Below are 25788 nucleotides of genomic sequence, written 5' to 3' on the forward strand. Positions count from 1 at the left end.
ATATGTTCTATTCTCATTTCTTTGAAAATCTAGTTTAAATCATTTCTCAATAAATATGGCGTGTATCCTTAGCTAAAAATTCGGTTAAAGAAAAACCAGAAAAACTTCTTCTTGAAGAAAATACTGAGAAAATGATGAGAAGTTGTATGGAAATGCTCTTAAGTCCCAAGAGTTTTATTTTTAAGTTTTTTTTTTACAAATAGCCAAAATTTCAATGCTGAACCGATTTTTATTATTATGATAGTCCAATGAGAAAAGTTTGATAGAAACTCTTTTTAAGATAACATAACTTTTTTCAAAGAAATGTTAATCGAAACTTCCTTAAAAAATCCATTAAAGCTTTTTTAAATATTTTATTTTGAGCAATCTCTACAAAAATTCACTACAATTCAATTTTTAATCAAAATTGAAAGATTGGGTTTTTTGAAAATCTCATATAATTCGACAGAAAACTCTTAATTTATTTATTTTTCAAATTATGGAATACAGTCTGAGGGACAGGGCTATGGCACTTCCCTGTCCCTTCCTTGCTACTCTTTTAATACCCTTGAATTGAAACTATAGGGTAAAGTAGTACAAGTTGGACAGTGCAGTGGTACAATTTGGACAATGGTACAACTTGGACAGGGCTTTTGGTCTCGATAAATTTCGTACTTCATTTTTATTTGTATATTTTTAATGCTTTAGTTTTATAATTTGGTTCCTTGTGCCTAAAAACACATTTTGTACTGTATTTATCAAGAAAAACACCATGACCAACTTGTACCGGCGAATTGTCCAACTTGTAACACTAATTCCAAATTATATCACTTTAGCCTATGTATTTTGATGGGGAATATTAAGAAGATAACATAATCGGTAATGAACTTGCCAAGCTCTTTGCATTAGATCATCCTCAAGGAGACGCACTTTAAACTGAGATTGTAAAGAAACTCAGCCTTTTTTCTGAAGAAATAAATCTAGTTCATCAAGTTATCTGTTACTATTAGTGCTAATTTCTTTATCAGGTGTACAAATGTTTGATAATGTCAAAGAAACACCTATTTGCACTTAAAAAAACCGTATCCTGGCCTCTTGGCACACTATTTTGTACCATTTGGAATACGAAATTTGAACACCTATGCCAAGAAATAGATTAATGAAAAATCGTTATATTACTTGCATTTATAGATACTAATTACGTAAATTTCAACATATTGAAAAAATGCCAAGTTCCCTGCCAAACAGGTGTTCATTCGACCCTAATATGCAACAAATTGACTTAAACTTGTTATAATGTATGAAATAGAAATGTTTTAAGTAAAATTTACAAGAAGAATGCTAAACTTTATTGTTGTTTTTTTTGTAAATTTATTTAAATAATTAAAGTGAAATTTCATCCCAAAGTAATACACTCAATTTGCATTCCTTCAGCAAATGCTGATGAAAGTATTCTGATAAAAACTTTTAACGACCAATATCAAATTATTCCTTTCATTCTTCTACTGTGTTGAGCATGAAGGGGATGCTCTTATCCAATTATTTCTGGCGGGAAAACTTTACTCATGCTTTCTTAAGAGGAGTCAATATAGAAAATTTCTGACGTCAGAAGTTCTCCGGTTGCCAAAAAAAAAGTAATCACAGATCCGCAATAATAGGAAACTTTCTGATGGAATTTTTAACGAGAAATATGAGAATGATGGGCATTGTTTTCCTTTTCTGTTGAATAGATTTGGACACTTTCCTGAAATGGGGTTCAATCGATTATGTAGTTTGATATTGGGTTTCTCACCTAATGGATGGAGAGTGTTTGGATTTTGTGTTGTGCTCTGAACTGTGACCCCACGGCCTCTCTGAATAGCCAAAGCTGGTCGTGGACTAGGACTCGGACTCGGTGTCACAGACCTTCCCCCCTTTGTCTGGCAAATAAAGACACCAAGGGTTGCATTTGATGTTCAAAGTCAAAGGACTAGTTTACTTACTTGATTGTTACTCTTGCCCTCGTTCGTCTTGCCTTTTCTCCGTCTCGTTTTCTTACGTGAATAACTGGCTAGGAGAACCCCTTTGCGTGAATCAATTTTCTTCTTCTGATTTTTATTTAGTTTCTTCACATTCAATTTGGACGGATCGAAACTGAATGTGGAATCATCCCTGTGATCCAGTAAGTCTTTTTTTCTTTCCTGCAAATAAACAGACAAACATTTATATATGTACATATTATAACTGCAAATAATATATGCCAATCAGAAAATTTGTCCATGACTCCAATTGTGTCTCATGTTCTATATTGCACGTATTATATCTCCTTTGTGGGATTAATTGTGTCTCCCCAAATTATGTCATCTTCCCAAATCTTACTATTTCTTGCTCGAACTCTACCAGAGAAAGAGAGTAATTATGTATAAGTTCTTTATTACTAGATTTTTATAATTTTAAAATTTTACTTTCCAAAAAAAGATGTTGGAAAAGTGATAGTCAGTCCCTGTTACGGCTGAACATTAACAGAGAAGCAGAAGACCAAAGGTGAGACTGTGACATGAATGAAGTCATCTAGGACGTAAAGGTTTTCTCCCGTGAGTGGTGTAGGCAATTGTTCTCAATTTTCATAATTGTCATAATTCAGAGTAAGAAAAATCCAAATTATACTTATTCTTAGGGGTCTATTAAATTAATGCCCTTGACACACTTACGACTTAAGTCGAGAGACGACTTAGTGGAAAATTATGGAAATGTACTTTAATCATTATTTCGAATATAATTACGCTAGGCCGTCTCTCGGCTAATCCTCAGGTCTGTCGAGACCCTAAGAATCATAAACATGATCTTAGTTTTTCTTTCACTGCAGTACAGAGGGTCCCGGAATTATGCATATCACACTTATGCGTATGATGGGATTATGCAGATATACTTATGCATTATTGCTTACCATTAGGAGCTCATATGTGCAGTTTTGAAATCCCCCTAAATGTATGCATTTTTTCTTGTCGGTAAATTTGAAATGCGTAACTTATGAACAGATGGCGCTGAAAATAACTCCAAAAATTGACCCGAGTAATATTTAGCATATTTTACGGCGTTTCCGTAACTTATTCAAAAGAAGTCTCCTGAGAGTATGCAAAATTTCTGCATGTATAAAGCTGTTTCGGGCGCTTTTTCTCGGTCCCGAAAATATGCATAATCCCGGGAGCCCCTGTATGGTCAAAATTTTCGACTTTTAGCTTGAGAACTATAAATTGAGAACAGTTACCAGCGCCACTGATGGGAAGAAAACAGTACACAGATCTCTCCGATATCCGGTTGACGTGGGGACAAAAACACATTTGGCTTTTTTAAATCTGGTTAGCGGTTTTACTATTTTGCACTGTGTGAATTTATTTTCTGTGGAAAAACAACAGAATTTTCTTCGATGGTGCACTTATGTTTCATTTTGTACCCCAATTAAGTATTAAAGGCTTTGATAAAGTCAAAGTAACATTTTAATTCACTCTGGACAAGCTGCATGTTTCGTAAAAAAAACGGTTTTATTTCATCAACCGTCAGTGTTTGGCAGCTGTCAGCCGGATATCCGAGAGAGCTGTGTAATCTCCTCATGTAGAAGAAAAAGTTTTCTTTAAAAGTGACACCATTGTGTTCTCATGAGCGTTTTTATGGAAACAGTTAAATAGTGTATTTTTGTAAATTGTGGAAAAATTAGTTTATTTAGTATGTTTAATCAGTTTATCAGTTAAAATTTAGTGTTTAAATTCCTGTAGAAACTTTTAAGCCCTTAAATGTTCGTCACTTTACTTTTAGTAGTTTCAAAGACGGAATCAAGATCACTATAAGAAAATTACCAGAATCTTGGTTTTATAATGCCTTAAGGGAGGATGTGGGCCACCTTTGAATTGTAGCACCTCGGGCAGCTTTAAAAATGGACTTTTTCTCCTTTTTTAAAATGAAATTGAACTTCACCGGATATTATTTAGCTTTACAAATGCATTGTGAATCTAAATTACATTATTACTAAGTTACAATACAAAATAATTGTACACTTTAAGAAAAGTTTTACACTATGAATCCTTTAAGACAAAAAGTAGCTTTTCATGTCCTTATCTCGTCTATGATCGTAAATGACCTTGAACAATTACTTTTAACCCTTTTTCAAGTTCAAAAGGTTACTCTCTTCTATAAATCGCAATCATTAAGGATAATAACATCACAGTTCACAGAACACAATGAAAACACAATTTAGATGATGCTGGGGCAGTAGTAAACATAGGGTAGTTGTAAACACTGATTTTTGTGCTTAAACTACTTGGACTTAAGTCGACCATATCTTCGGTGGACAAGGATTCTTATATCATCCATTAACCTATATAGGTCTCATTCTCTGAAGTCTATCTGAATATATAATTAAAGAAAATAGTAGTTTTTACAACTAGGGTCGGAGGAACGTCTGTTCGACAGGGAACCCCTATTGACACTTTTGTCAAAATGTTGAAAATTATTTAATGTATCTTGTAAAATATAAGTAATATAACGTTTTTTCGTATCCCAAATGGTAACAGAGTAGGGTGTCAATATGTGCTGACAAGAGTTCTTAAAGTGTCAATAGACGTTCCTTTCATCCTACTCCATGTTTACTACTGTCCCAGTATCCCCTGTATAAGGCGTTTTATAAAATTGCTAGAAAATGTTGAAATATTTTAAATACTATTGAACTGGTGTAGAATGTGTATTACACGTACTACTATTAATAAATAATCCACAATTAAGGCAAGTTAGGAACTAATTAGGGAAAAGCACGCTATTTTCGGACGACTCATGCTACAAACAACTCAGTTTTTTCAAAATGTTTTTAGTGAATTTCACCAATTATAATATTATATTTTAATGACTAATCCAATGCATCAAATTTACGGAAAAGAGTCATGGGTCCAAATCCATTAAGAACATACAAAAAAATTAAGTTGTCCGAAGGTAACATTTTCCCTACAGCTAAGATACTGATTTTACTAAATAGCATTCCACAAAGAAGCCCCCGGGATACCACTGAAATCAAGATTTTGAGCATCCCGCCAAATGATTTTCACTTGGTCGCTCCTAGCACACCAAGAGAAAATGTTCGTAAGTTCCCTCAACGTCTGTGAAGAATAGTAATGAACATTGCAGACATTTTCTCTTTCCCTCTTGTAAATGTCTGTCTTGATGGCATCATTAGATTCCTTCACAGATTTCTTGACGATATGATACTATTTTTATGGTTCACAGATAGCTTATGAACTTGTAAACTGTGCAATGCAATTTGAGAAAACTGCAAAATCAAATAGGATACCAGAAAGGTAATAAAATAATGCATAAAGTTAAACTCATGCAAACCAATTTGATTAAGAAAGTGATTAAGATGTATTTGATCGATCTGGGACAAATTAACATTCAATACAAGGTGTGTCAATTTACATTTAAATTATATTGAATATTTGATGAGTTATCTAACATAAATGTTAATTCCCACTCGTCCAATTTTAGTGAGTGATAGCATCAACAAAGAGCAATATAAGGGTTCAAAGACCATTTTACAAGAGACACATTGGTATGGAGACACCTTTTCCCATCAGACACCGATCCTTAATCACAGACAATTAATCTTAAACTGTTGATACCTCAAGTGTAATTTGTGCTTCCTCCTCATATGCTAACGCCACAACGGCTAGCATCAAGTTAATGAGATAGAACGATCCGAAGAAGACTACGACGGTGAAGAAGGAGACACTCATAGGACCAGATGTGGCCAAAATCTGGAAAATTAACAAATGTACAAGAGATTATATTAATATTAAACTATTTTTTTTCATTTTCTTTTTTTTTTTTTAATTTTATGCACTTTTTAATTAACTGCTAAAACCATTCTCACCATATTGTATACATTCTCCCAATAGTCGAGGGTTATTAACTGGAAAGTAGTGAGCATGGACCACATGAAATTATCGAAACTCGTGTAACCATGATTTGGATTGTTGCCTATACATAAACACGTGTAACCTGAAAAGGTATATTGGTAAAGGACAAAATTAGTCAAATCATCGAATCCACATTCCAGCACTTCGCAATTTTGGACTCTGCAGGAGGGCGATTGCAAAAGGGCAAGAGGAATACAAAGCCCAGCATGAGATGAACTAAAGAAGAGGTATTACAATCGACTTGCGAATATCGATAAGGATACCGATATAATCACTTGAATTTGGTATGTATTTCATGTAGTGTTTAGATCGTTTAGATGCTATAATTTTTGTGGAAAATTTATTAAAATAATAATAATAATAATAAATTAATAATGAGGGTAGTGGGCACAACATTCCGTAGAAGAAAAAAAAACTTGTCAAATTAAAGCTCTTCAGCATATAAAAGAAGAACATTTTTAAATTATTCCGAAATTTTCATTAAACATTTTTAAAAAATTCTGCTCTTGGGATTCCATATCGGAAATCTTTTGCAAAGAAAAAAGTTACTTTTTTATCTAAAATCGAAAACTTATTATTTTCCGTCAGTAAAAGAGTTAAACTAGTTCTTGAACGAAGAATTTTTCATTTTCTCGATCATATCTAATTTTGCAATTAGTTTGATGTAAAATAAGCCGAAATTCGTTTTTTTTTGTATAAAAATCTCTCAAGGTGCGATACTTTTTCAAAAATTATTCGTTCAAGTATAAGATAACTGATCTGCTAGTAGGAAAAGATTTTTTTGATTGCACTTGAACATACTTTGAGTAATCCTGATTATTGCAAAGTAAGTATCTGTTTTGAAAAAGAAAAATCTACGGAAATCAGGGCCCAAGAACTGAATTAAAAAAAATGTATATGAAAATTTTAGAAGATTTAGTTTAAATGTCTATGATATCAATTACATTTATCAGATTTAGGGTCAAATGAGTACCTCTATGACAGGCAACCTCTATTGACACTTTTGTCAAAATGTTGAAATTTATTTAATGTATCTAATAAAATGTAAGTAGGGTAAAGTGGTACAAGTTGGACAGTGGTACAAGTTGGACAGGGCTTTTTGTCTTGATAAATTTAGTACTTCATTTTTATTTGTATATTTTTTATTCTTAAGTTTTATAATTTGGTTCCTTGTGCTTAAAAACAAATTTTATACTGTATTTATCAAGAGAAAAGCCATGTCCAACTTTTACCGGCGAATTGTCCAACTTGTAACACTAATTCCAAATTATACACTTTACCCTAATATGGCGTTTTTTCATTAATCTACGTTTTTCAAATTTCAAAATGAGTGTTCAAATTTCGTATTCCAAATGGTACAGGGTAGGGTGTCAATAGGTCCTGCGACGAGTTCTTAAAATGTCAATAAGTGTTCTTTTCAACCTAATTAAATATTTTTTGTTAATATATTTTGATAAAAATATTATCCATAAAAATAAAATTTCAATTATAAAAATTTTGTAGATTTTTAATAGTTTAAAATAGGGGGAAGTGGGAAACCTCTGAAGTGGGACAGCTTTGCAATTGGTCTTAATAAGTGTGATTTTTGCACAATCACACTTTCTGTAATCATCAGTCTCTACTATTTTTAAATGGAATTGAACCTTATTATAATGTATTTTATCTTTATACGGGCTTCATACCTAAGGCTTAGCCATATGGCTTAACTTCTCTAATATCTTATCAGTTAGGATTTTTTGGAAAATTTTGACTTAGGATTGGATTATTAAGGGCAAATGACCTATTACAGTTTGAAAAATCAATAAAATCGGTTGCTGTTTAAGATTTTGAGACCCTCGGGAACTGGGCTAAACCTCTAGTCTGAAGACGGTCTTACAAGTGGTTTTTGAAGCTAAATTATATCATTGCAAGATCCAATTTTAATTTTAAAGCTCGTCGTAAGGGTCTTTAAGGTCTTTAAATACTTAAAATTTTTATTCAAAACCAGAATAGAAGATTTATTATTACGCCTTTAAATTAGAATAAGAAATCTTTCTTTTTGACACTAAATTTTTAATTTAAATCTTTAGACTTTTTATCTCGGAATTTGAGATATGAATTCTGTTAACAATCACATTTTCCTAAACTTATTAAATCCAGACTTTTGCACTGAATATCGCAGAAAAATGTACTTATGCAAATTCGTTGTATCTCCTTTGAATGGAAACTTAAGCAATTTAATTTGAATAGTAGGGGAGACTGGGGCAAAAGTCACAAATTGAAAAATTCTAAATTCAAAATCTTCCATGGTAAAACAAATAGATAGCCTCTCCATAGACCTTCTTCAATGTCGTAAGTTTCTTAGAATTCGAATAAGGAATTTAGAAAATAAAAAATATCGAAATTTTTAGCCCTATTTTTGAAATATTTTCCTTGCAGAAGATAACAATTATTACCTACTTATTTTCCAAAATTGATGCACTAGTGAATATTTTCTAAATAATTTGGATTTTTTGAATACGAATCCGCTATCTATTTTAGAATTTCACAAAAGTTCTTTTCTCCGGAAATCCTTTTATTAAAAATGGCCACTTGGGGTAAAAAGTAACAAAAAAGCGAAGCAATTTCTGATGTCTCACGGCGAAAAGAAACGTCATTATCATGTCTCGCCACTTGTTGTTTGCATTGGTCAAACGATTTGCAGTCTTTTGTGTGTTTTTTTCTAAAATAGCTTGAAAAGCGCTTTTCTTGTTTTCTCACTATTCTCGCAGATAAACCGGTGTTTTACAAAGGTGTAGATGAATAAATTTTCTATGAAAATATGTCTTCTAGGTATTTTTTCAAATTTACGGAAGCCCGTAATGAAACGAATCAAAATATGATAATACCCAATGTCTGGTACTATTTGCCCCAGTATTTTTGAGAATAGTCACAAAATTACCTTTTATAAATTGGCTCGATAAACGTATTTCCTTACAAAATAGAAGAAAATTACTTTCGCAAAGTTGTAGAGCGGTAAATTTCCTATAAAACTGCGCTAATTATACTGAGAGAAATTCGAAAAAATTAAAATAACATTCCGAAAATGTTAATTTTACCCTGCATTATTGATCCGAAATCGGTGTAAATATTACCCTTTTTAGGTGTATTGGGGGTTAAAGTTACCCTTTTGCATGTTAATTTTACACTTAAAAGGTGTAAAATTAACATTAAAAAATGTTGATATATTTTTACACCTAAAAGTGTTAAAGTTATGAGGGAAAAAAGTTAATCGCACCCTCTTTTTTTCTCAGTGTAGAAATTTTTGAAGCGCTCGAGTAGCTTGTAAAAAAATAAAATATCCGTTTTGTGAGTTTTTGCCCCAGTCTCCCCTACTCTTGTTATTTTACTAATAAATTGTTTTTTTTTTTGAAAAATAATTTTAAATATTTTCATAACGAGTGTACTACCTTAATTTAATCGACTAAGTGAACATAAAATAATAGAGAAATATACAGATAATAAGAGAGTTGCTAGTTTAGGTACGAGGATACTACAGTACACAATGAACTATTAAGCCAAGAAAGTTTGCAAAACTAGGAAGGAGTTTAGATACCAAAATCAAGTTTTTGTTTATTTCTCTGTGAATTTGATAATTGGTACAAAATGCACGTTATAAAATTTGGTATACAATTTGGTTTCACTTAAAATCGTAGTCTTGCATATTATTTTGGAAATTTAAATAATACTAGTATGTTTTCGTTATGCTTGCAGAAAATTTAAATAAAATTCTTCCAGAAAAGATTAAATTTATTGGCTAAAAAAAGAAACTTGCAGAAAATTATCCAAATTAGACGTTGATTCAGCAAAAGTGTATGTTAAATTAAGATTTCAAGAATGAGGTGAAGTTATTCTTGTGTGTTTTGATAAATTTATTTAAGTGTTCGCAGCTGAAAATTTCTGAAACAAAGGAAATTGTCTCAAGGATACTCTCATCAGTTCCTCCACCTCCGAAGCCAAAAAGTGAAGGAAAAAGAAGGGATTCCATGTGAAATGGGTAAGATGTAGAAATTTGTGTGTTTGCGTGTTTCCACGGTAATAGATTTTAACTAAATGATAACTTTATGTGTGGAAAACTTTATGAAAACAACGTGTGTGTATAAAGTCTTCATTATTCACTTTGTAATTTACTCCAGCAGCATTGTGTGTTATGTTTTAGCTTAAAGGATGTGGGGAGAGGTTGTATATGAGCAATTCTATAGTTTAGAGAGAGCTAACAATTCAACATACCTGAAGGACAGTGACGGGCACCGGTTAAATTTCCACACAATAGAGGAAATCCTTCTTCATCGTAAATCCAATTTTCAGTATCATTCACCCAACTGGAAGTGAAAGATTCACATTAAAATTCACTTTCACCCCAAATTTCAATGAGTCTTCCATTTTTCATTTCACTAAATTTACCTCATCCACTCTTCAGTCGTACTATTCCAGTCTCCTGGAAGATTTCTAACACATTTATTCCTAAGTTCTCCCATATAAACCTGCAAAAAAGGTAAAAAAGAAAAATGTATTGCTCCCATCTTCTCAATATAGAAAGCATTTGCCCTCAAGTGGGACATGATTTTTCCAACAAAAAAATGAGAGAGAGAAGTATCATGTAGAACTATTCTAGTACTCGTTCTACATATGATGGAATAGCTTAAAGGTATATTATTTTCTATGAAATTTAGAATATGGCTCTCTGAGAGTGGAAATATTCTTACAAATTCCTTCTCATATGAATAAAGTTGAAGCATGTGGTTTATCTTTAATGAAGTTTTGCATAGAAAATTTGCAGATAAAATATTCATTTGGGAGATTTCATGATAACTGGACTAGAAAATTCAATTTCTGTAGAGTCTTTCTATTTTACATCTAGCAAAACCACTTTTGTTAATTGCGAGGTCAATTTTTAGAGAATAAATTAGGTATAATTTTTATATTTATCGAAAAATAAAGTGTTCATTTACAATGTCTTTAACTGCAGGGCTCAACTTCTCACTCTAAGGGCTTTGACAGACCTGATGATTAACCGAGAGACGGTTTAGTGTAATTATATTCGAAATAATGGTTACTGTGTTATCACACTTGCACATTAAAATTTTAATATGTCCAAATCAATTGAATCAGTTTGAATAATTTTATATTCAAAATTTGATCTATTTGTTGATAAAAAGGTAGACTTGGCCCGCAAAATTTGATATAAATTGATTTATAGCATTAATGCGAAAAATTAATACGATTTTCTCTTTAATTTTTTAATGTGAAAAATATTTATGCTTTAGGTAAATTCAAACTTATTTTTGCAGACCAAGTCCACTTCTTTATCAATAAATAGAAAAACCCCAGATATTAAGTGACTCAAACACACAAATAACATATTTGGACGCTCACAAGCGACAATTAATGTGAATCACATTAAAATTTTAATGTGCAAGTGTGATAACGCCGCTAGACTTCATTTCCATCATTTTCCACTAAGTCGTCTCTCGGCTTAAGTCGTAAGTGTGTCAAGGGCATAAGGTCGGCTTCAGACCTAAGGTCTAGCCCAGTTTCTGGTGGTCTCGAAATTCAAAATAGCAAAACAATTTTATTGGTTTTTCAAAATTTAATGGATCACTTACTCATGTTGTCCAATAATTTTCCAAAAATTATTGATTCATAAGAAATTAGAGAAGTTAAGCCATATGGTTAAGCCTTAGGTCTGAAGCCCGTATAAGTATCCAAATAGACTCAGACAGGTTCTTGAGAATATTTAGGTACTCTGTAAAATATGGCAGTAAATATTTATCCCAAACTGTCATACACGAGGGCCTAGGTTTTAAGCGTCCTATGCACAAATTCCCCGTACCTAATCCTTAAAAATTTTATAGACTGAATAAATAGTTTTGAGGATCAGCTTGAGTCTATTTGGGCTCCGACATCAAAATTATAGAGGGGTTTAACACAATATCACGAATCTCACTGGTAAAAAAAATAAAACAAATAAAATAAAATAAATCGCCTTTTAAATCTCTCTCGAGTAAATCCACTCCAAAAGTAAATCTGACTTTGTATATTTTTTTTACAATTTGGGTTAAGTTAGTGGACTTAAGGGGGAGCCTAAAAGAGAAGCCAAAATATTTTTTTTTCGATTTTTTAAGTGAATAAAAAACCAGGCCTCATGAAATTTTTAGTAATAAAAGTGCTCAACCAATTAAAAAAAAACAAAATAGCCGATTAATACACCCGATAAAAAATAATAAACCAAATTAAAAATCAATTTCTGTTAGTATTTTATAGCTAAACCAAGAAAGACCAGAGAAGATCATAAAATTATTTATTTTTAATTCATATTTCGGGATAAAATATTAATATTAACATGCTAACCATTTAGGTTCAATTAGAAGAGAATTTAATTCTAAAGGAAACAAACCTCCACGGGTTTATAAGTTTGTTTCTACTATCTTCTCCATCAATCGGACAAAATCATAAGAATGAAAAACGAGAAAATGGGCAGTAGAATTTTCGGTATTCACCCGCTTGGAAACCCTATCGGTGCTCCTTTGCTGCTGACTCTGTATCTTCGAAAATACGGGGAAATAGGGTATCTTTGAATTGGGGCACCTTTAATATAGGACTTTTTCTCCTTTTGTTAAATAGAATTGAGCCTTATCATTATGTAATTTGGCCTCAAAATTGGTTTGTGAAACTAGATTGTGAAGCTCAGAGGCAAAATGACACATATTCTATGCTGATTTAAAACACGGATTATGACCTATGTTTGGATTTATTCAATTGTTACTTCATACGACGTTTCGGAGATGTTTGTCTCCTTCTTCAGGTATGGAGATAATTGGGATAAATCGGGTCACAAGGGATTTCTGATACTACCACTTTACAACTAACTGACCGTACCATTCCAACATATTCTATGCTTTAACCACCAACTATGCTTCTGAGCTCCACAATTATATCATGGTGATCCAGTTTCATTAAATAAGAAATATCTTGTAATTTTCAATGTTATTTATTTATTTATTTATAACAGTTATAGTGTGTTCTTTCGACCATCAGAAAAACTCTAGAGGTAGGTGTAGTCAATGGGGGGGCAGTCATCAGACAAACCCCAAGCCTCAATCCTTAGGGGGTAAGGCGAACGAGCAGCGTGATAGAAGTTCCACGCACAGAATCCCCAGCCGCTCCCTATGAAAATAAATATTTGGCAACCGGGCCTAAAGAAACCGGAAAGTCTGGCTATCTTTTAATAGCCGCAAAAATTAAAAAAAAAATTGAAACTTAAGCAATAAAAAATTGGTTTATATTGACCTTGTTTTTCAGGCTCCCTCTAAATTGAAGAAATTATTTAAGTAAAAACGAATTGTTAAGTTAAAAATACGGAATGCTCGAATTCACTAAGGTGAATCAAGTTGTTTAAATAAGTTGACAAAAAAGAGTTCAAATAAGAAATTGAAATAAAATATAATGGAAAGGCGATTCGTTAAAATTACAACAATTTATTGAATAAAATGGTGCATATTTCACCTGATATGAGCCTCTATGAAATAATGGTTGAAAAATCATGAAAAAAGCCCTCAAGTCAATAAAAGACGGCAATTCTTTGGTTTGAATAAGTTGATTACTTTTCTAATGAATTAATTGTATGTTTAATTGCTCCAATTCAAAGAGAGGCAGTAGAGAAGGGTGATGTATTTCACGTATACATTACTTTCAAAAATAAACATTTTTGAGACGAAAAATTATTATTTAGCAAGTGTTCTGTACATTTTTAGATAGTCAATACTCAAGAGAAACTAACAGACGAATATTTAGTTTGAATATGATATTCATTTAGCAGATGAGTCCTGAAAAAAAGTTCAGTTGCATGACACTATACTCTACCCTCTCCTATATTCGATCATATTTCGGAAAAAATTTTGTAATTTTAAAATTTTGAAACATGGAAAATAATTAGTCAAGGTGTTTATTTGAATTTTTGTCTGGATATTACCATCCTAAGCCAGACAGTATGAGATATCAACTTTTAATCTTTAGCGACCCCCTCATTAAAAGATATACTTTCGAGACGTTTTTTTTTCCTTCACCTCCTTTCTTAACCCTTTAAGGACGATTGGAACACCGGTGTCCCATAAAGAAAATAATTTTTCCTGGCTACTTAAAGTTATTTTTTTCATATGTCTGTACATAATTGTAAAGTAGAAGGCTAAAGGAATCTAGAATATTTTTTGCAAGTCTCTATCTATTTGCTATGTAGTAAATATTTAAGCTAAAAAATAGCGAATTTTTAAATTCACAAATTCATAATTGATTTTATTTATTTTTTATACTTCCAATTTTTTTTAAACAAAACCCTTTTGGCAATAAAAAACTACAATACTCATACGTAATATTTTTCATTAAAGCGAAAAATATTATTCATTGGTATTTTCAGAAAAATTACTTAAATTTTTGGGCTATTTTTGTCCCTATCGTTCATAGAAGCACAAAATACACCGAATCAGACTCTGTTGGACTTTCCAAATCATTGATTATGTTTCTCAGTTTAATTTTTACTGTTGATTTTCAGTCCGTAAAAAGTGTGTCGTCGTTAAAGGGTTAAACTGTATTTTTATGTATAAAACTATGTTAAAAGAAATTTCGCGAAATTCCCGAGTTCTTGCACTCGGGCACTTTGTGAATATACCATAGGAATTTCTTAATTTCCATAAAGTTTTGAACATAGATCTTCTTTGCAATGATTGATTACGAGGAAAGTTATAAAGTTTGATCCACACTCATCCTCTTTTTGGTGATAAAATCAAAAGCATAATGATTTCCTCTTTAATCACCCCGTGAATGAGGAGCTGTAATGGGATTAATTGTGTGGAATCCCTTTAGATTTAATTAGTGTCAAATCTCACACTGATAATCAAAGTTTAATGATGGCCTGGGGTTGTGTTTGACACTCGTGATATCTACCGATATAGCATCATATGGAAATGGAGAAAATTGTATATTTACCTGGAGAGCGAAAAGAGCAAAAACCATCAAACAGAAAATCGTAAGAGTCATTACTTCTGCTAATTGACGAAATGAGTGAAGAAGTGCGTTAATGATGACTTTAAGTCCTGTAAGATACGAAGAAAATACACTGTGTTTTAGAAGAAAATAGGCTAAAAGATGTATAATGGCGAGATGGCATTGAGGTGGAAGAAATTTGCAAAATTGGTTACATATCCCAAGTAAATATTGTTATATGAGTGAGGAAAGATATTCAGAACATCAAATTATTATTACCTGGCATTATGGAAATAGTTTTAAGTGCTCTCAGCACACGAAATGTTCTCAAACCAGCCAAATTTCCAACTTCCATTCCAATCGTTGCGTAGCCGCTGGTAATTACAACAAAGTCCAGCCAATTCCATGGATTTCTCAGGTACGTGTATTTATTCAGAACAAAGCCTTTGGCAATTATTTTAATTACCATCTCAGCTGAGTAGATCACCAGAAATATATATCTACAGATTGAAAATTAGAATGATATAATTCCGTTAAAGTTCTCCCTTCTCGGTTATACATTTTAATACAGTGAAGGTGGCAAAGGTTTAGGTGCTGTTTATTCAATCCAATTTCTCAGGTGCCTTCTTGGTATATATCACATCCCCCCGGGGATTTTCTTAACTCCATATCTGGCCCATAACATTTTCGTCTCAGATCCCTTTCCACCATACCCAACTCCTTACACTTTCTGTGGTAAGAGAAATTCTACAAGTTTCTGCATCAAAATCATCTGCATTGCGTCTCTACAGTCACATATATATCCGTCGCAGGTAAAATTTATGCTCCCTTTATTATTTCCTTGGATATTTTTTTTTCAGAGAAAAATTTACAATATAGAGGGACCTGGGGCAAAATGTGACAAGCTGAAAATTTTTAAATTCTATTTCCTTTAGAATATAAGAGATCGAGCCTTCAAAAAAATGCTCTCCCAGTTTAATTACAGTCAAGTGTGCTAATTCGGGCACTTCGCTATTTGGATCGTTTATGACGATTATGACTAATCCACTTAAAATATTATTTTTAATTTTATTTCCGTAATATAGTCACTACAGCAGACCTGTGCTCGTTAAAAGCCGTGTAATATCGGAAATTTTGTGTTGATAATTTTAATGGAAATTACAGATAGCCATACTGGTTACACTAATCTCGCTCGTTCACGGTGTCATGATAAATATTTTTGCGCCAAAAAGACATAACAGAAATAAAAACTCATGTAGAAATTGTCTTCTTGATATCTTTGTCGGAAGACGGATAGCTGTTCACTACGCATCCTTTTACTTGAATCTTGCAGAAATACAGTAGAGTCTCCTAAATTCGAACGCTCGGGGGGTATTTCTAACATTTCTCACCTCCCAAATTCGAACGATTTTTTCAAAGCTAACAAAATTTATATGAGATTAAATTGTAGTTTGAATTAAATTCCCGTACTTTCTCACAAGTCTTAGTGATAACGTACTTCCTTTTCATTTTATACGATCTTAATGTATGTAAACATTCAGGAAGAAGAACATAAATATGATTTTCATTCACCAAGAATACGAACTTTTTAACATAACCTCACAATTGACATTTTCAATCCAAACGACGTTCGAATTTGAGAGATTCAGATTTGAGGGACTCTACTGTACAAAGAAATTAATTGCAAATATCACTTCAAATAGAAAGTTCTTAAATTACGCGCAATTCAACTGTGAGAGAGAGACAGAGACACAAATAACTCACTTGACAAACGTTTGGCGGCGCTGCGGTTGCAAGAAATCTCTAAAATACCACGAAATATTTTCTTCTCTATTTTATGCTTATTAGCAGGTCGTGTCCCTTCTTGTAATTATGTACTTTTGCATTCCTTATTAACCAAAATAGTGTTATACAAAAGGATTTTCCTCGAACCTATCCTGAATTTTGCGACAGCTCAAAAGAATATGAGTCTTCCAGCTCAAAATTTCATCCCAATGTTTTTGTTGTAATATCGACAATTATTCACAATTAACTCAAATAACTTTATTCAACTAAATTATTAAAAGGATTTTCTTGTGAAAATGCCTTAACTCTAAGGAATTAAACAATTTTCACATAAAAAAACCTCTAATTTTTTCTACGTGAATTTTCGCGGCGTTTCGAAGAATGCCAACAGGCACCACCAAATTCACTTCGGCTTTTGTTTTAGCTCAGGCCTGCACTACAGTAACATAATATAACTACAGTAGAGTCTCTCAAATCTGAATCTCTCAAATTCGAACGCCGTTTGGATTCAAAATGTCAATTGTGAGGTTATGTTAGAAAGTTCGTATTCCTTGGTGAATGAAAATCATATTTATGTGCTTCTTCCTGAATGTTTACATACATTATGGTCGTGTAAAATGAAAAGGAAGTATGTTACCACTAAAACTTGCGAGAAAGTACGAGAATTTGATTCAAAGTACAATTTAATCTCACACAAATTTCGTTAGTTTTGAAAAAATCGTTCGAATTTGGGAGGTGAGAAATGTCAAAAATACCCCCCGAGCGTTCGAATTTAGGAGACTCAACTGTAGGGCTAAAAATTTCAATATTTTTTATTTTTTAAATTTCTTGTTCGAATTCTAAGAAACTTACGACATTGAAGAAGGTCTATGGAGGCTATCTATAGAAAAAAATTTGAGCCGCTATCTTTTTTATCTTGGAAGATATTGAATTTTGAATTTTTCGATATGTGACTTTTTGCCCCAGTCTTCCCTATTGTTTTTTCCTTTTGAAAAACTTATTTTAAATCCAAAGGTTTAATTAAAAGTGAATTAGCGAAAAGGCGACCCAGTTAGTGCATGCTGATTTATTTCAGTATTATCATTATTTTATAAATTTTCTTTAATATTTTTGATAATTTTCTTTCTATTATGTTTCTGAATGAAACAGTGAATAATTCTATGGATTTAGAAGAAATAAAAAAGAATTTTATCAGTCCAAAAACAAGCGTTTAAGTAGCACTCTTCGGAAAACGATCCAGTTACCCCACCTTACCAGTTGGATATTTGATAAAAAGCAAGAATTTTAATAAAGGGGACTTATGAAAATGGGATAGCGTATCACTAAATTTCACCTTAATTTAAACTCTATAAAAATGTTTCTTTTGTTTTTTTTCAATTTTGTTAAGTCAATTCTAAGAATTTCGAAATAGACTTTAAGGCACCATTAGCCTTTACCTTAGAATTGGGAATCTCTTTTTTTGACATTAAATATTTAAAATAAATCTTTAAGCTTTGTTTATCTTGAAATTGTTTATTTAAAAAAAATTTAAATTCCAGTTTCACTATAGTGTCGTTATGAATAAAATCACTACTTTAATACTATTACGACGAGTTTTATTTATTATTTCAACTTTATTAAGAAATTGCTGTAGCATAAACGAATTAATTGGGTTTGGTGTTCATTACGAAATAGGATTGCAAACATTGCAAATTAAACTTTTAAGTGACTACATATCTCATTAGAAGATAAAAGTCTTGTACGGTATGAACTTTCTAATTGAATTGCATTTAGACTTCTGTGCTTTTTAAAGTTTGGGTGTTAAAGTTGCAAACTTTAGATTTTTCTACCAGACTTTTATTTTTAATGTTTTATATACATTTATATGACTTCCTGCTGATAAATAACTTCATTAAACTAATTTTAGTTATTCGTGAAAAAATACAGGAAAATCTTGCGCCTTACTAGGTATGGTCGAAAAAAAATGTGAGGAAAAGTAGATGGAAAAATGGATCATTATCATTATTCACATGAGGCTGACGGAGAGGGTTGGGTTGATGGAAAGGCAAATAATGATGTAAAAGTAGAATCTTTTAGTAACTCCTTCTATGTGAACACTTCTTCCACAGAACACTTTCGCTTCTCTTTGGCACGCAGAAACCATTTTCCACTTTATCCTTTAACACGTGATAGCAACCATTCACAAGAGCTCTAAACCCCACGAGGAAACCACATTTAAGCTTAAGAAAAAAATAACATGATGCATGGGGATGTTTTGGGGGCTTCAGAACTTTTTATGTGTAATAAGTAGGAATATCATTTAAGTGCGTTACAAGCTGATGGGGGAAAATCAACTGCTGCCATCGATTCTGAAGCACTTTCCCCATGAAACGTGCCACCCATACCAAGAAAATCCTCAGACGCAGATGGCATAAACGACACCCGCACCCAGCCTAAAGGATACTCACTCTGCCTCCTCCACTGTCTCCGTCATCGCGAGAAAGACACAGTTGAGGAGGATCGTAGCCATCACGATGTAGTCGAAGAACTGATTTGTGGCCAGGTAGACACAGGCTCGTCGTGTTGGACTCCATGGAGTGAAGCAGAACAGACTCTTTGTTCCCGTGAAACGATGAATGTAGTTCTTACGGAAGCGCTTTGATACCACACAGAAAGTCTGCAAAAAATGGAGAAATATATTACGACTATTGCAACGATTTTGAGGTTTTGGCGATAAATATTAAAAAGAAAATTATCACTTATTTTATGAGAGCCAAATACAGAGAAGTAATTTACGAGCTTAACCAGATAAGTTTTTAACTGGGTTACTGGTTAATATATTTTATAAAAATAATATTGTCTGACTGCTTAAAAGATTCGAATTAATATAAAATGGAGTGTTGTACGAGATAATTAATTTTGGTCATGGCTAAATTTCCGATTACCCAGGTAATCGACAAACGAAATAGACAGTCAGTAACCAGAACCAGAGGGGCAATTCACGAAAGTATCCATACAAAATTTTGATTGGTTACTGCCTGTTTTCTATGAGGCGAATTTCGCCTTCCCGTTAAAAGTTGCGTTTCCTCGCTAAAAATGGAGGGCGTACAAGCTTTTGGGTCTTGTACCTGCTGGAATTTCGGGATGTATCCAGACAATTTTACCCTCCAGCTCGAGACTGGAGGGTACGATTTTTTTTTTACCAAAATCTTATGAAAAAAATTATTTGCATTATTTTACTTAAGTAAAGATGCCCAGACCAGACACAACAATAATAAGAAATTAGTGAATTTTAAAATTTTATAAACGTTTAAATACTCCATGAGCTCTAAAAAAAATGGGTTTTGGGAAAGTGCAGAGATTAAAGGAATTCTTATTTAGGGATTTTAGGTTCTGGATTTTTTTTATTGGTAATACGATTTACTTCAGACCTAAATTTTCACCAAGCTACGACTTCTACAATGTTATAAAAAAGACCCTATTTGTAATATCAAATTAACCCTCTCAAGATTAAATTTCCAGCGTTTGAAGTAACATTTACCACGTTTATGGACAAAGAATAATATCTTTATTATCAGAAAAAATACATTTTTTTCGATGCTACTATTGAGAGGTAATTGCATTATTGCAATATTTATTTTATTTTATTTTATATAAAACAATATAATTGTACTATTCAATCTTTAACAGACATTATCAAAATATAAATAATTCATATTGGTATTTTGAAAATTTTCCTGTATCTTAAAATCCTTTGAATTCCTAAAAGATTATAACGATTCATATATTTAAATTTTAATTACGCGCCATCTGCCAATTGCATTTGCCTAGTTTTCGGCAATAAAGACGGAGGGAAAAATGCTTTAATAGGGTTATTGCACTTTTCGCCACACCAAATTTGTCTCCGCCATATTCGCCGTCCCGTCAATTTTGTCTGGATATTTCGTGAATTGCCCCTCAGTAGTGACTGATTATTTTCAAGAATTTGACCTCAGGTTTTGAATTATGGAATTGTCCACCGCAGTCTTAGCACCGATACAGATCATATAGTAATAATTTAATAAATCTTCGATCTCTTTTATCCTAATCCTAGGGTTTCATGAAACACTCTAATCGTCCACAGTTTTATGAAATCCATGAATGCGGATATTATAAAATATTGCAGTTTTGAGTAAACTTATGAGTATATAAAATTATTTCGAGATTGTTTTCAGCAAAATTGGAAAGTGGTAAATTTCCTAAAACCTCTAATTAAAAAAAAAATTAAATACTTATTTTGTCCCATATTTCCCTTAATAATGCTATATAGAGGGAAATGAGGCACGTTTGAATGTGACCAGGTTTGAATTGTGATTTTTATCGTATCTTTAAGTGGAATTGAGCCATATCATAATGCAATTTAGCTTCTTAATCTGTTTGTGCAACTAAATTATATCATGATAGGGCTCAATTTTGTTTTAAAATAGATGAAAATCCCAATTTCAAAGCTGCCCCACATTCAAAAGTGCCCAGGTGCCCACTTCCCCATACGCTAAAACATTTGTGTATTTTTTTATATTTTAATCTATTTTTTATTTTAATATAAATTTACATAGTAAAAATATATTTCTTTTCATTGCTATGTTTAACATGCAAAAATTAATGTACGAAAAATACAAAAATTATTAACTGAGATGCAGACTAATTTTCCATTTTACTGGCTCATACTCCTTTTTATCAAAAGGGAATATTTTAAGCAAGAGGTAACTCATTTCAGGGAATTAGAGCACGTTAGAGAACCTACAGAAAACACAAGAAATCTGGGAAATCCGCAGGGAGCCTGAGGAACCCATACATATTTTTTAGAGAACCCATATTTTATCAGGGAACTTACCAGAAACCCATACATTTTTCAAGGAACTCATGAGGAATCCAGGGAACCCATATATTTTTTGGGATCCCAGAGAACCTATTAATTTTTTGAAGTAACCCAGGGATCCTACACATGTCTTTAAGGAACCCATATAGGGAACCAAGGCATTCTATAAATTTTATCAAGAAATTCATGACGAACTCATGGTAGACCCAAACATCTTTTCAGGGAACTCACGGAAAACCCAGGTAACCCATGGAACTCCTACATTATTATTTAGACAACTCGCAGGAAATCCGGGAGCTCATACGTTTTTATAGAATCGAAACACTTTATCAGGGGACTAATGGGGGATGCAGGGAAGCGACATTATTTAAGGAACCTGGGAAACCCATAGAACCCATACAAACATTATCAGGGAACTCGCCAAGGGACTCATATATTTTTCAGGGAACCCATATATTTTTAAGGCTCCTGGAGAACTTTTTATCAGGGAACTTGCCAGAAACCCGTATATTTTTCAAGGAACTCATGGGGAAACCAGGGAACCTATTTGTTTTTTAGGCAAATCGGGTAACCTACTACTTTTTTTTTTAGGGAAATCACGGTGAACCCATAGGGATGCAATATAATTCTCAAGCAACCTATGGAGAACTCAGGGACCCCTACATTTTATCAGGGAATTTTCCGGGAACCTATACATTTTATCGTGGAACTGACGGGGAACTTAGGGAACTCATACATTTTTCAGGGGATTCATAGGGAACCCAGGGAATACATACATTTTTCAAAAAATTCGTAGTTGTGTTAGGTCATTCATGAACGCAAGGAATCCATGCATTTTAGGAAACCCATAGGATCCATATACATATAACCGGGGAACTCAGGGAACCGATATATTATTAAGGATCCTGGAGAACTCTATCAGGGAACTTGCCAGAAACCCATATACATTTTTCAAGGAATTCTTGGGAAATCTAGGGAATGTATAATTTTTCAGGGAACTCGGGAAACCTATTCATTTTTTTTAGGAAACTCACGGGGAACCCAGGGATCTCATATAATTTTAAAGAATTCATGGAGGACCTAGGTATCCCTTTATTTTTTCAGAGAAGTCACCAGGAACTTATACATACATTTTTCAGAGAATCCAGGGAACCCACGTATTTTTCAGGGAACCGGAAAATCTCAAGCCACTCTGATTGCTTAGAAGCTGAAAGTACAGTGGCGTACCAGAATATTTTGGCGCCCGGGGCGAGTGTCTTGTCCAGCATCTCTTGACCCTCCCACGTAAAATATCTACTGAATGTTTTATAACTATCATTTACCTATGTATTGAATGTTTGTCTATTGACAGGATATGTTCACAGGATATATTTTTGAACTATGCCTCATGCTGAAAATTGACAGCCAAATTTTCGGTCTCTTTCTCTTTCTTTCTTTTTTTAAATATTTTGGAAAATCTGTAAAACCCCGGCGGGACCAAACTACGTATAAACTGTGTATATACGTTGTACGAATACTCAGTATCATCATGTACGCCCATACATTTTACTCAGTACTATTTGCACCAAATGAGACCCGAAGTGTGCTTTGGTGTGAGTGTGTCCGTGTGAAGTATTATGTCTTACAGAGTAAATACGTAGTATTACATACATCGTAAATATAATAAAAACCCCGTATGACAGAAAATGCTGTTGGCAGGCGTGTTGTCAGCTGTTTTGACAACAGGAAATATTTTCCATTGGAATATTCTGTTTACAAATTATGTGTTACAATTATTAGTAATTTCAGTGATTATAATAATATAATAATTATGCGACGCTGTGTTATCTGTAGAAAATAGTGAAGTGAAAATATTAAAGAATTTGCAAACCTAAAATACGCGTGTTTTTATTCCATTCTGTGAGTGTTTTTGCAAAATATTTTTTTTACACGATACTTTGTGATTATCTAAATTGTTCAATCGTTGCCTCTGGTTAAATAAAATATATTAAAATCCTTGTGACTTCTATAATTTCGTCAATATTTGGAAATAAAAATGGCAGGTGCATGTGACACGTTGGTTTGGTCGCCATTTGGTCGTGTGCGTCTGTATGTGTGTGTTGACAGTTATTTTGCAGTTACAAGTACGTAGTTTATACGGAGTTTTCGTACAACTATGTACTCTCAGTACAGAAATACGTAGTTTATACTGTGTATGTGAGTGAACTTGTATTTTTGAATGACAAGTCCTCATCAAATACATAATACATGTGTAACTATGTATTTTTCCTCCACGAATAAGTCGTAAATACATTGTATGTCATGTGAACTGTGTATTTTGGTCCCGCCGGGACTACGGTTTTTAAGATTTTCTCGGTTTGCGGATCTTTGGAACCTTCACAGATTTTCGCGAAATTTTTCGTATATCTTTGTGGACTGTTTGTTTTGTTAATTTTTCATCCAATTTTCCTTATTTTTAAATGAAATTATGCACATGAAATTATATTTCCGAGATAACCGACCTTAAAGTTTATAGTTTACCATATTATACACTGTGCAACAAAATTTTCTCGTATTCTTTCAAATGACTGATATTTTCGAGTTCCTTAGTGGTCCCTTTTTAGTGGACAGAATTACACTTTTATTAAGTTAATCTAGGTTTATCATTGGCTTTTCCACTCTATAATTTTTCGGCCCCTATTTTGTGAGCACAATACTTTTTAATTATGTCCCTATTAGAGCGCCCTTATATTTTAAAGCTTTAAGATTTCACCTTCTTAATTTTCGGTGTCCCTATTTTTTGGGAGTTCTAATTTAAGTGTCCTAATTTTTAAATATTCCTAATTTCTTACGCCACTATTTTTTCTTACTAATTGTTTAGCGCCTAGGAGCTCTAATTTTATAAGTGCTTATTTTTTAAAGCGCCTTCACTTTATAATACTTTAATTTTTTAGTGTCTCTAAGTTTTTGGTTGCCTTACGGCACCCCCGGCGCCCCTAATTTTTACGGCGCCCGGGGTGATCGCCCCCTTCGCCCCCACCACGGTACGCCAATGTGAAGTACCCCTTGTTTTTAAATTGATTTAATTTTTAATTCGATTTACATAAGCAAACTCGCAAATAAAAAGTTTTTGTAATTTTAATTAAAATTATTTAATTTGATATGAAATTAGTATTTATTATTTTAGTAATCACAATATAATTTGGTTAAAGTTATAATAACTGGCATTGTAATAATTAATATTCATTTACTTAAATTAATATTTTTTGTAAATGCAAATAAAACACAAATTGATCAATAAAAAATTTGGACCAAGCTTGTTCATTTTAAAAAGAAATTATAAAACATGCTCTTGATTTTTTATAAACCGCTAAATTTATAAGTATCGAAAACACATTTCATTTTCTTTTTATTTAATAAATTATTTTGTGTAAGGAAAAGAAAATCAAGGAGAATTATTGTGAAAGTTTGAAGTGATACACTTAGGATTAAAGTTGAAGTTTCAATTTCAAGTACATATTATAAATTTTTAAATATTACTCAATGTTATATTGTATGATTGCATATACATTTTTCTATCATATATGTTCGTTTTCATTAATAAATAATCCCATTATTTAATAGAGAAATGCATAGAACAAGAATAATCCTCAAGAGCAAGCTGATTATAAAAATCCCCAAGATCCCCCGGATATACATCGTTAAAAATTTAATATTGTGCCGAGAGCGCGCGAAACTTCCTACTCACTTGCGCATAATGCCCTCTGCACAGCGATTCCCTCAATCAATAGTCCCCTTCGGCTTAGCATTCGAGTGGTGTTCGGGCGGGCATTCGCAAAAGTGGTCGATCTCCCACGAATGCGCACAACGCCATCTTGACTACCCGAGACGGTCTTTTCATTTCTCAGCAGTCCGGGAAGCAAGTAGTGAGTGGCGTGGCTGTGGATTTTTCTTAAATTCCTCAGTTTCTACCCAACTTCTTGAGAAAATGAGAGCTAAGGTACGTTCTTTGAGTGTTACTAAAAGTGTGGATTAAGGAATTTCCAAGGAATATTCTGTGAATTCTGGAGAAAATTGAATGTGAAAATGTTCTTGAACAAACACGTGTTGTGTTCAGTTTTTGAGTTGTTTTCCCTATGAAAACTCAAGTTTTCTCCAGAAAAATATACAAGAGAATCGAGAAAAATGTTCAGGGCAGAAGTTTGCAGTGAAATTTGCGTGAAAATTTAAAAATTAGCGTGTTTATTCAACATAACCTCAAAGTGTTCCCGG

General features: G+C 32.7%; 1 protein-coding gene and 1 long non-coding RNA gene across 2 annotated transcripts in view; one reads left to right on the plus strand and one right to left on the minus strand.

The window, feature by feature from the left end:
• Nucleotides 1-25788, minus strand: part of LOC129804607 (sodium channel protein 60E) — a 198820-nt gene that overhangs the window by 32345 nt on the left and 140687 nt on the right. The window contains exons 3-11 of the mRNA XM_055852097.1: nucleotides 19148-19356; nucleotides 15195-15415; nucleotides 14919-15025; nucleotides 10341-10420; nucleotides 10167-10258; nucleotides 5873-6000; nucleotides 5622-5756; nucleotides 1962-2159; nucleotides 1772-1898 (exon numbers count right to left, since the gene is read on the minus strand). Of these exons, the coding sequence (XP_055708072.1) occupies nucleotides 1772-1898; nucleotides 1962-2159; nucleotides 5622-5756; nucleotides 5873-6000; nucleotides 10167-10258; nucleotides 10341-10420; nucleotides 14919-15025; nucleotides 15195-15415; nucleotides 19148-19356 (1297 nt within the window). The remainder of the gene's footprint in view (nucleotides 1-1771; nucleotides 1899-1961; nucleotides 2160-5621; nucleotides 5757-5872; nucleotides 6001-10166; nucleotides 10259-10340; nucleotides 10421-14918; nucleotides 15026-15194; nucleotides 15416-19147; nucleotides 19357-25788) is intronic.
• LOC129804608 (uncharacterized) overlaps nucleotides 25399-25788 on the plus strand; it is a 1209-nt gene continuing 819 nt past the window's right edge. Inside the window, exon 1 of the long non-coding RNA XR_008752005.1 lies at nucleotides 25399-25516. This is a non-coding gene — a long non-coding RNA (uncharacterized LOC129804608). The remainder of the gene's footprint in view (nucleotides 25517-25788) is intronic.

Source organism: Phlebotomus papatasi, chromosome 2 (assembly GCF_024763615.1).
Source record: "Phlebotomus papatasi isolate M1 chromosome 2, Ppap_2.1, whole genome shotgun sequence".
NCBI lineage: Eukaryota > Metazoa > Arthropoda > Insecta > Diptera > Psychodidae > Phlebotomus > Phlebotomus papatasi.